The sequence below is a fragment of the Panthera pardus genome, unplaced genomic scaffold (genome assembly GCF_024362965.1).
Source record: "Panthera pardus isolate Hobbes unplaced genomic scaffold, ASM2436296v1 HiC_scaffold_11, whole genome shotgun sequence".
NCBI lineage: Eukaryota > Metazoa > Chordata > Mammalia > Carnivora > Felidae > Panthera > Panthera pardus.
This window is the reverse complement of record NW_026526666.1, coordinates 69,510,950-69,521,847: the sequence shown is the minus strand read 5'-3', so window position 1 is coordinate 69,521,847 and position 10,898 is coordinate 69,510,950. Positions and strand designations below refer to the sequence as shown.

Genomic DNA, 10,898 nt, shown 5'->3' with positions numbered 1-10,898 from the left:
CACCGCCCTGGCCCGGGCCCAGCCTCCTTTCCCTCCCTCATCTGGCCAGGCTGGCAGGTGGGAACCGGCGATAAGGACTGGGGGCTCTGGGGCCGGCAGCCCCATGCCCCCTGCCCTCTGCCAGGGCAAGAACATGGGGTGGGGGAAGGTCAGTGCCAGCGCGACACCTGCAAGGACCCCAGGGTTCCTACCATCCTGGTCCTTCCACCATGGAGAGGGGGCTAGGGAGCCTCCCAAAGAGGCCAAGGCAGGGAGAGGGTGGCCTGCCCCAGGAACCTGGCAGGACAGCGACGGCCCAACTGCCACGGGCTCCTGCTGGGAAGCCTCACAGGTGAGAGGGGCGGGGCTTCACTTGCTGAGCATTGGCCGGGTGCTTGTGGGGCCAGTTCTGAACCCACCTCCACCCCTCAGGGACAAGGGGCGGGGGCGGGGAAGGAACGGAGCTTCCTGCCAGAAGAATGAAGGCAGCCAAAAGGTTCAGACCAAGGAGGCTAGAAAGGAAGAAGGGGGTGTTTGTGCCTTAGCAGAGGCCCTCAAGTAACCTCCATCTCTCCTTCAGGAATAGGCTGGTCTGGCTGCCCCCCCTGGTTCTGCCCTCTGATCTAGTCAGGGAGGACTTCCTAGACAAAAAAGAACCTTGGCAGGGCCAAGAAAAAGGAATATGCAGAGTTTAACCTGACAGAGGTGGGTAAGAAGGCATCTGTCTACATGAGCACAGCCACAATTCTCTGAGCTTCAGCTCAGAGAAGGAAGGCAACTTGTCCTGAGTCACACAGCAGGCAAGGGTAGGCCTGCCGTCCCTCTGCTCAGGGCTCTTCCCACTGCTGCAGGCTGCAAACTAGACCTCCGTGTGGTGAGAAAGGCTAATTCAGATTTCAGATGGATCTCTCCCTGAGTATCTGGCTGAAGCCTTTGAACAGCAAGGCAATGGCTGAAATGGTGAAGCTAGGGGGCTGTGATGGGTTGAGACAGCTGGCAGAGGGAGATCTTTGAGACAAGGTGGACTGCCTCCTACCCTCTAGCCCCACTCCTCTAGATCTGGGAGTGCTCCTGGATGGGTCTCAGGTTGTCACCCACCTGCCCCCAACTCTGCCTGTTCCCATAAGAATGACAGTCACAGGGATGAGGGGCCTCCAGGGTCAGCCAGCCTGCTAAGTACGCCTCCTCCCTTGCCTCCCTCCTGCTTCATTCTCCTGGGGACCCAGTTCCCTGACTCCACCCCCACCCAGAACTAGGAGTCAGTGGCACTTGTGAGGATGATTCTACTCCAGCTCTGTGGCAAGACTGGCCAAACCGTCCCCAGAGGGGAAGCTGAGCTCAGAGAGGACTATAGCTCTCCCAAAGTCACATAGTAAGCCGGCAGGGGACAGGCACTCAAAGCTGGGCTTCCTGAGTCCTAGCCCAAGACTCTTGGAGCTTGCTAGAGCTGGCTGGATGAGGGATGAGTGAACCGCCAGCAATCAGGCCACATGGAAGATAGGATAGGGAAGGGGAATGCTGCTGCACCAAGAAGGGCCCAGAATCACAGTCGTTAAGAGCAGGTCAGGGGAGGGGTGCTGGCAGGAGGGTCTCTACAAGGGGTAGAGTGGCTGAGCTTCCTAGCTCCATGGGCCTCTCAGAGAGGGCTTCCTGGATAATCCTCCAAAGTCACCATGACAGTGGCTTTGGAAGGTGATTGTCATGATTCAGAAAGCAAGACTGGGCCTGGCTGTAAACCTGAGGGGCTCTTTCTGAGCCCTGGGAGCATCAGGCCTGGAAATACGAAACATCTTTATTTCACAGAAATAAGAGGCATTTCCAAGGTTAGAGGAAGACAGTATGAGGCAAGGCAGTAGGTGATGAGTTGACTGTCCTCTTCAGAAGGGTCTTCTGAATTGAATTGGGTGGGAGACCTCCTAGGAAATCCCCCAGAGCCATAGCTGAGCCCCAACCTGGATACAGCCTGAGCTTCGACTTTGGCTGGTGACCACTCCAGAGAAGGTGGGCAGTGTGGGGTTGGAAGAGTCGGCCCCTTACTGTAGATTCCTACACAGAGAAGGAGCGGCTTGAGTGGTGATCTGGGCATCCATCACAGGCACCTGGGCTCACGGCTGGGGCCCACAGGCAAGCGGGGGTCACATGGGGGTGCTTCGGACCCTGCCCTCCTCCTCAGGGATATTCTCATAGGCATTCTCGTGCTCGTTGGACCTGAAAGAGGATGACAGGGGTCACCACCCATTCCATCCCATCCCCTCTACCTGCCTTATCCTGCACTGGCGACAGCAGTATCTTCCAGAATAAATAATCCTTGAGTGCCAGAAAGGGTTCCCCTGCCCACATCTGGTCCCAGGTGCACCTGAGACTGGAGGCCTCTCAGCACCCCTCCCTGAGCCCCATCTCTCTCCTACACTGAGCCCCTCCCCCACTGGGCCCCCACTGAGCAACCCCCTCATGGAGTCCACCTCCATACTGAGCTGCCTCCCCTACTCACCCCTCTCTCCACATTGAGTGCCCCCGACTCATCCCTTCAGAGTCAACTTCCCCCACTGCACTCCTCCCTATGAATCCCAGTCCGCCTGTGAGCTTCTCCCCCTACCCGTCCCTACCCCCTTACTGGGCCCTCTCCCCAGCTGAGCCTCAGGTCCCCAAGGAGTCCTGCACCCTCACAAAGCCCCCATTGCCACCTCCCTGAGCTCCTCTCTTCACTGAGCCCTTCCCCACATGTGTCCTCCTCCTTCCCTGCCCTCCCACCTTCTAGCCCCCTCCCACCCCTCAGAAGCATCTGGTCCTTCTGGAGCGCAGGGTGGTTACCCTGTACCATCATCTCACCTGAAGCTGGCCGCCATCGAGGAGTACCTTCCGTCCGTTCCTACCAGGATTCCATCTGCCTTGTTTCCAACAGTCATGACTGTGTTCATGGGCTCCCTATGGATGGGGCTCATCAGTAGGGCTCCCTAGGTCCCTACCCTCTTTGTTCTCCCTCCTCCCCCTTGCCTAATCAGGCCTTTCTAGGCTCTGGTTCTCACGAGTCCAAGAGCAGTGGCTGGCCCTGGGCAGAAGCCCTTGTCTCCAGTAGGGGCCCTGCCAGTGGCCTGATTCTGGCCCCACTCCATGGGCCTTCCCACCCTTCTCCCTGCTCCAAGGTGGGGGCCTCAGGTCCCAGTCCAAGATTTGCAAAAGATGTATCTAAGGCCTCACACTTTGTGCAATTTTCCTTCTGGCCTCAGCTCAAGACCCAACAGGATTTAGTGTCTGCCCAGATTTCCACAGGGCTTTCCCCAGGGAATTAGGTACAGACATGGTCAACTTCCACTGAAGGCAGAGCTTGGATCATTTGAAAAAAAAAATAACATTGCTGACAAAAAGTTCCTGGCCTCTTATTCCAGTTTAAACCCAGTGACTGTGGCCTCTGCTCCTGCCTACCTGAAACTATTCTTACATGGGTCATGGGGACTCTTACTGCTGCTTGTCCTTCCTTGGACACCCCACAGGCACCTCAAACTTAGTATGTCTCAAATTAAACTCAGCAGCTGCCCCCAGATCTGCCTCTTATGCTCCGTCTCCATAAGTGGTACTATCTGAAGCCTGGACGCATCCTTGTCCTTCCTTCCTCCTGCCCCCTGCCGTCCCCATCCACCAACTTCTGGGGACCAGACCCCTAGACAACCGTCAGACATGGCGCCTCTCTATCCCCTCTGCTCCCTCCAGAGTCCAGACTCTCTCCTGACCTCATGCTCAGCCCCCCGCCCTGCCCTTCTCACCTGCAGACTGGCCCCTACCCCACGCATGCACCACAGGGCAGCCAGAGTGGCTGTGCTCAGGCCAACTCTCATCCCAGGACCAGCGTGCAAGCTCTCACCGGATTCCTACTGCACGAAAGATAAAGCCCACAGTCTGGGGTATAGGTGTACGAGGGTCTGCCAGGCCCGGGCCCTGCCTACCTTGCCAGTCTATCTCAGGCCTCCCATCCTTCTCTCTACGCATGACTGCTTGTGTTCCTGCAGTGGGCTGCACAGGGCCTTCCTTGGCTAGCACCCTGGCACCAGGCCCCTCCGTGGGAGCTACTGGCAGGTGCAGCCTTATTCCAGGATCGGCCAGCACAGAGTGACTGGATTTCAGCCCACCCCCCTCGACCTCAGTGTCCTGCACTTTGGACCCCTGGTGGCCTCGATGCCCTCTTCCATCAGCTGCAATGCTCTTCCCGTGCTACTCTATCCTGAGAGTCGCTCCTCTGCATTCTTTAGGCTTCAGAATAAACATGCAATTGGAAGCCTTCTTGGACTACCATCCCCGGCCCCCCAGACCAGGGCAGGCCCAGCACTGCAGTCTGCTCTCCCTTTTACCATTGGTACTTGCACTGGGATCACTCCTTGTCTTCCGGTCTGGGAGCCTGAGAGTTCAGGGGTTGTGTCTGTCTGTCCCACTGCCCCCCTGTACCCCTGCACATGGCACAGCACCTGACCCTGAAGAAAGATGGAGCCTTTCTTCCCAGAGATTTTCACAACCCCCATCACAGGCTAAGCCAGTGTCCTGACTCTACAGATAGAAACACTGAGACCTTGAGAAGAGAAGACATTGTCCCCAAAGCTCGCAGAACCGTGGAGGCCAACAGAGCCGTGTCTGGGGGCCGGCGAGCCCGAGCGCCAGTCCTAGAGAACTTGGGCCTCAGTGTCACTTCCGCACAGTGACAGGACTGGACTCCGGGTCTCCAAGGCCCTCCTCACCACTACTAGAGCAGTAGCGGTGGTCCTGGGGCCTGCCCTGCCTGCCCAGCCCAGACCCCAGCACCCCCGCAGCACTCACGGCTCTTCCTGGCACCAGAAGTGGTTGACAGCAAAGGCAATTGCGACCAGGACCAGGAACACAGCCACAGCGATTAAGCCCTGCATCCAGGGCTGCAGGTTCCCCAGGCCTGGAAAGAGGGGAGCAGGGATGCTGCAGCAGGCTCGGCAGCAGTGGGGGCTGCAAGTGCAGAATGGAGGGGGGGCAGAGGGAGGGGAGCAAAGGCTAGAGCCTGTGTCACAGGACATCAGCCTGCTGCCAGGACCAGAAGAGACATTCTGAGGCAGCAGGGCTGGCAAGGAGGACCAACCTGACCCCACTGAGCTAAAATAAGGGATGATGGCGGGGGGGGGGGGGGGGGGGGGGCGGGCAGTGGTGGCGGGGCACCTGAATGGCTATCAGTTAAGCTTCCCACTTCAGCTCAGGTAATGAGCTCTGCGTGGACATCAGGCTCTGCGCTGACAGTGCAGAGCCTGCTTGGGATTTTCTTTCTTTCTCTCTCTCTCTCTCTCTCTCTCTCTCTCTCTCTGTCTCAAAATAAATAAATAAACTTTAAAACAAAAAAAAACGGGACGATAGTTGGAAAATAAGAATTCAAAGAAGAAATGAGGAGCCAAGGAGGGACAGCCCAGAGCCTCCACCTATCCCTCCATGTGAGTCACATGCAGGATGCCCTACAAGTGTCTGGACCCCAAGGACCAAAGAGCAGCCCTCTGGATGGCCGGCCTGGGCCTTGCCAGCTGAGGGTATCTCCCCATCTCCCTGTGAGAGGGCGGGGCTGGCATCTGGAAGATCCTGTTCTGTAATGACTTTGCTCTGATACTAGGTAGGGGGTGGGAGTGTGGGACAGGCAAGACTGCTCAGCCGGGGGTGCCGGGGTGCCTGAGAGATGGCGGGGACAGAACACATTTGGAAAGGCAAGGCAGAAGGGCAAGTTCTCCTCCAGGTCGTGGGGCCCAGGTAGAAAGCTTCAAAAGCTGCTCCCCTTCTGTCTTCTCCAGCGGGATGCCTCTGGGACTAGGCCAGAGACCAGGTTGAGGCCCCATCCATCTACTTTTTTTTCTTCTTTTTAATTTTTTTTATATTTATTTTTGAGAGAGAAAGAGAATGAACATGAGCAGGGAGGGGAAGAGAGAGAAGGATATAGAGGATCTGAAGCAGGCTCTGTGTTGGCAGCAGAGAGCCTGATGTGGGACTCGAAGTCTTGAACCGTGAGATCATGACCTGAACTGAAGTCGGATGCTTAACCGACTGAGTCACCCAGGTGCCCCCCACCTTCTCTATCTTTTGACCCTTGACCTTCGACACCACCTTTAACCCTCATGGTTTCCCAGAATCTCTGCCCTCAGTCACTGGCTGCCCCAAAGGGCTCTCCCCTCCCCCAGGCATGACTGTGTTCCATGAGCCTGAGGGAGCTTGACCCTGCAGAGGACAGACATGCAGTCGCAGGCAGGTCTCAGGAGGGGACAGAGGCCAGCAGGAGGCTCCTGAAGGGTCTTGCCTCCAGGCTAAAACACATGCATCCCCAGTGTCATCCTGTACTTTGAGGGGCCCAGGCTGGGCATCAAAAACCTCACTCTGCCTCACTCTCACTCAAAAGTCCTTCCTTGAGTCTACCTTAAAGCTCTCCTGCTGCAGCGAAGGCCCTGCCTCCTCTCTGAGCCTAGTAGGTACTGGGGACAAGGGAGGGATCTGGGAACTCTCTGGCCTGTCACCAGGTCAGTGTGGTTATCTTGACTTCCATACTTGCCAAAAAGCAGTGCTTTGGCTTCATTGTTTGCCCAAGAAACAATGGTTCCTCAGGTCAGTGACTAGGCCTCAAGCCCTGGGAGGCCCCTCCCTGCCTCCTCCAGACCCTTCAGCCAACTCCCTCCAGACACACAGGGAACTCCGGTCCCTGCTTCTCCTTCCAGGTGGCTCTGAAGTGAACATATAGCACAAGGGTCAGAACCTGGAGACAGAGGTGATCTGAGTTCTGTCCCCGCAGGAGGACTCAACCATCCTCCCTTTCGACCTCAAACTTTCACTTTGATTAAGTTCTTCTTTCCAGCTTATCTCTCAAGTCAGGCAAAATACCCTGAGGGCAAAGCATCTCCAAAGGAAACCAAAATTACCCTCTCAAGCAATCAGGACTGCCCTGAGCCAGCAAGACCTCTGTGATTGACCCCAAAACAAAGACATGACCTTCACTGCCCACCTGCAGGTACCCACATTTTCCTTACATAAACCTGGAAGTCTTTTCTCCACTTTAGGGATAGTCTTTGAGACTCTGGTCCACCGTCTTCCTGGTGTCGGCCTCACTGAAATAAATCCCTTTCCTGTTTTCCCACCACTCGTCTCTCCGCCTTTGGATTTTGTCAGCGGTGAGTGGCAAACCTGGTCTGGGCCCTTGGAGCCAGTAGCTCCTGCACCCTGGCTACATCCCTTCTTGCTCTGCTGTGTGATTCACACAAGTTACTCGACCCCTCTGATCTTGTTTCTTAGAGGGCTGCCAAGACTGCAAGGCAGAAGGGAAGTAGACGTGCATGCGAGCTCAGGGCTCCTGCAAGGGAGGGGTACTCTGGAAACATCTTTGCCGGTCCTCTATGGACCCAAATCCCACCTGCTGAGTCCCCCACACTTCCAGATCTCAGGGTGTGGCTCCTCACAGGTGTGAAACTTTCCTGCACCCCAGCCCTGGCAGCAGCCCTGGGAAGTAGGCAGGGCAAGTTTACAGTCCTCGTTTTATGGATGAGAAAACTGAGTCTCAAAGAGGGCCAGTGATTTTCTCCAGGCTACAAGACATAGGCAGAGCTGGACAAATCTCAGGTACGCGGTGGGGGCCACACTGGGGCACTGTCTTCTTCCCAAGCCCAGGAAGCAGGCCCCAGACAACACTGCCCCTCCCCTGGAACAAGCCTGCCGTTTGGGGGTTGCTTGGGCCCCTCCCTCCTTCCTTGTAGCCCCTGACCCCCTGTCCTCAGGACCCTGCCATCTCTAAGGCAATTCCTGCTTCTAGATCTTGGGTCTCAATTCCTCTAGGTCTCTAGTCCCCTCCACCCCCTCCCCGCCCTGCATTCCTCACTCGTGGAAAACAAGTCCCAGACAGCCTTGCTCAGAGATCTCTGCCTTTGGAGGTTCCTCCAGTGAGCCCAATCCCTGCTTCTCCTTCCCAGCTGTATGTGTCCAGGGTGGTGAGGGAGGCCAGAGGACCACCCCATCCTCCCCTGGGTTTCCACCACCCAGCCCAGCCCTCCTCGCCACAACCACCACGGCAGGCCCAGTCCCGCGCTACCTTGCTGACAGCTGGCGGGTGGCACTGCCGTGAACAGGCCCAGAATGAGCAGGATGAGGGCCGACATGGCTGCAGGAAGCTTCTGGGCCTTCTCTCTGGCTGCTGGTATCTGGGCTCCTGGAGCTGCCGTGGAGTCTGTCCGTGTCTGCCTGAGATCAGCCCAGGCTTAGTCTGGCCCTGGAGAAGAGGCGCAAGTAAGGAAGGCGGCGAGGGAGGAAGGAGAGGAGGTGGAGAGAAACCGCCCTCCCTCCCATGGTAATGAGCTTCCAGGCCTGGCCTCCCCTGGCCGGTGCCCTGCCCACTCAAGCTGGCATTCGAGGTCATCTTTCAGAGGCTGGGTAAGAAAGCAGGTCTGAGGACCAGGGAGACAGGAAGAGAGTTGGTGCCTCACCTCCAAGCCCCCGGCCTCCCCAGTTTTTGTGTCTGCTTTCCCCCTTCCTGGCAGCAGGGCTGGGCTCTGGGGAAAGGAGTGACACATTACTGCTCCTGCGGGCGGGGCATCTTGGAAGGCTGACAGTGGGATTAAGAAATCTGTTGTCTGGCTGCTCAGCAGGAGCTTGGGGAAAACCCCAGTGGCTAGGGAAAGGTCAAAGCTGACCCTCCCCCTCAGCCTGGTCTATTTCCTGTTCTCCCCCTCACCTGTCTCTACTCAACCCAACCAGACCAAGGGGCTTCAGTCTTGGGACTCAGCCTTGGCTTCTGTCCCTCCATCCCTGGCCTAGCTCAGTAGCTCTATAATCCACCCTCCCCCATGGGGACCATGACAGTGGGTCTGAATGTCCCAGTCCCCAGCCTTCCCTACCCAACCCAGCTGCCCTGGCCCAGTTCAGCTTTCCTCTTGGCCCCACATGTGGTACCTGGAAGCTGGGTGGAACCTCCCTGTGACAAGGTCAAGGCTCGGTCAGAGGCCTGTATACACACCTTCTGACCCACCCCCCACCCAACACAGGGAGACTAGCGGGTGAACACAGCCCTGCCATGGAGGCAAAGAAAGGACACCCCCAAGTGGAAAGATCCAATAGAAGGCCCGGAAGCCCTGGGCACTCAAACCGCAGGGTCACGTGGAGTCCGTCTGACCCTCCAGCTAAGGAACTAAGAATGACCCAAGTACCTGTCCAGGCCCGGGACCAAAGGTCATGCTGGGTCTCCTTGCCTTACCCCTCCCCAGGAGTACAGGAAGCCAGAGATGCTGAGAGTCTCACTCCACAGACACCAAGAACGGAGGACCCAGCACACCAGGGCAATGCCTCAGAGGGAGTGTCCCCAGAAGGCCCTCCACAGTCTCCCTGCCCAGAAGCCACCAAGCTGCTGCTCACAGGACCTCATGGGCAATCCTTTCTATAGCAAGATGGTTCTGCCAGGGGCAGCAGTCACGTGTTCTGCCACATCCCTACTTCCTGTGTCTACACATTCAAGCACAGCAGGTACCACCATCATCCAAAGATGGGGTGATGCAGGTGGTCTGAGGGAATTCAGCTCGGACTTGAGTGATACATCCATATATGTCCTGTTCTCCCTCCCTAACCCCAACTTGGAGTCCTCAGAATCTTCTGGCACAAAGTTTGGCTGGAGTAGTCACCATTCGTGTTAATGAATAGCTAGGGAATCACTGATCGGTATGCAAGGAATGGGGTTGAATTTAATAAACATCAGGATATTTTCTTGGAGAGTTTTAAGCAGAGGAGTCATGTGGCCAGATCTGCATTTGAGAAAACTTCTCTGGCCCCGGGGGGGTGGAGTCTGAAAGGGTGTGCAAGGGCTGGAGAAAGGGGAGAAAGGGCTGCTGGATGGCCACACACCCAGGGCCCGGGCTGCACCAGGGCAGCCTCGGTGCATCTGAGCCCTCTAGGAGATGGCGTGGATAGGGCGTGGCTTCTGAACACATGACTAGCTGGGGGTGGCCGGTGAGGGACAAGGATTTGCCCAGGGTGATGCCTGGTGTCTCAGAGACCCTAGCAAGTTTCAGAAGAGGTGGGGGGATGATGGGCTGCAGGCTCAGATGTATTGTGCTTGTGGTGCCTGTGGATCCTCCATAAGGAAACATCCAGAAGGCAGCAGGATCTTGAGTTTGGCATAGAGAGCTAGATCTGGGAGCCATGTGTGGCACAGCATTGGTAACTGAGGCACAAGAACATATGGTCACCCCAGGGTGTGTGTGCGTGTGTGTGTGTGTGTGTGTGTGTGTGTGGTGTGTATGGTGTGTGTGATATAAATGTGTGTGGTGTGTGGATGTGTGTGTGGATGTGTGTTGTGTATGAGTGTGTGGCGTATGTGGTGTGTGTGTGTGTGGTGTGTATGTGTGTGTGGTGCGTGTGCACGAGTGCGTGTGGTATGTGTGTGGTGTATATGTATGTGTGCAGTGTGTGTGTGCGTGCAGTGTGCGTGGTGTGTCTGTATGTGTGTGGTGTGTAGGGGTGTGTGTGTGTGTAGTGTTTGTATGGTGTGTGAAGTGCATGTATGCGTGTGGTGTATATGTATGTGTGTTTGTGTGCGGTGTATGGGTGTGTGTGTGGTGTTTGTGGGGTGTGTATGTATGTGTGCGGTGTGTGGCAAATATATGTTATGTGTATATGTGTATGTGGTGTGTGTGTGTGTGTGTGTGTGTGTGTGCAGGGGAAAGGAGAGAAGCCAGGGACCAGGACACAGCCCCAGTGATAAGGGTCTGTAAAAAGGAAGGTTAGAGCAGGAGGAAGAAATCTCAGAAGAGTGAGGTGTCCCAGAAATCCAGGAAGGAGAAAGCCAGTAAGACCCGGGCAGGGAAGTCACTGTATGTAGGGCCCCCCCGCCTCAAGGAGTTTCCCCCAAAAGGAGCCCAGCTTCTCCCATTGGTCCCCAGGTCTCATGTCCTGCTCCCCTCACCCAA

At 56.5% G+C, this 10,898-nt stretch overlaps 1 protein-coding gene and 1 long non-coding RNA gene across 2 annotated transcripts; one reads left to right on the top strand and one right to left on the bottom strand.

Annotated features, from left to right (window-relative positions):
• Nucleotides 1-1,757: 1,757 nt before the first annotated feature.
• On the bottom strand, nt 1,758-8,913 carry PDZK1IP1 (PDZK1 interacting protein 1). The gene is made up of 5 exons (XM_019449396.2): nt 8,893-8,913; nt 8,036-8,212; nt 4,783-4,891; nt 2,809-2,904; nt 1,758-2,187 (listed from the first exon to the last, which is right to left on the bottom strand). Exons 2-5 carry the CDS (start codon nt 8,100-8,102, stop codon nt 2,115-2,117), a joined length of 345 nt encoding a protein of 114 aa, XP_019304941.1. The 5' UTR covers nt 8,103-8,212; nt 8,893-8,913; the 3' UTR covers nt 1,758-2,114.
• Nucleotides 7,461-9,702, top strand: LOC128775062 (uncharacterized). Its single transcript, XR_008419669.1, has 2 exons — nt 7,461-7,569; nt 9,204-9,702. It is a non-coding gene; the product is annotated as an uncharacterized LOC128775062 (long non-coding RNA).
• Nucleotides 9,703-10,898: the final 1,196 nt, after the last annotated feature.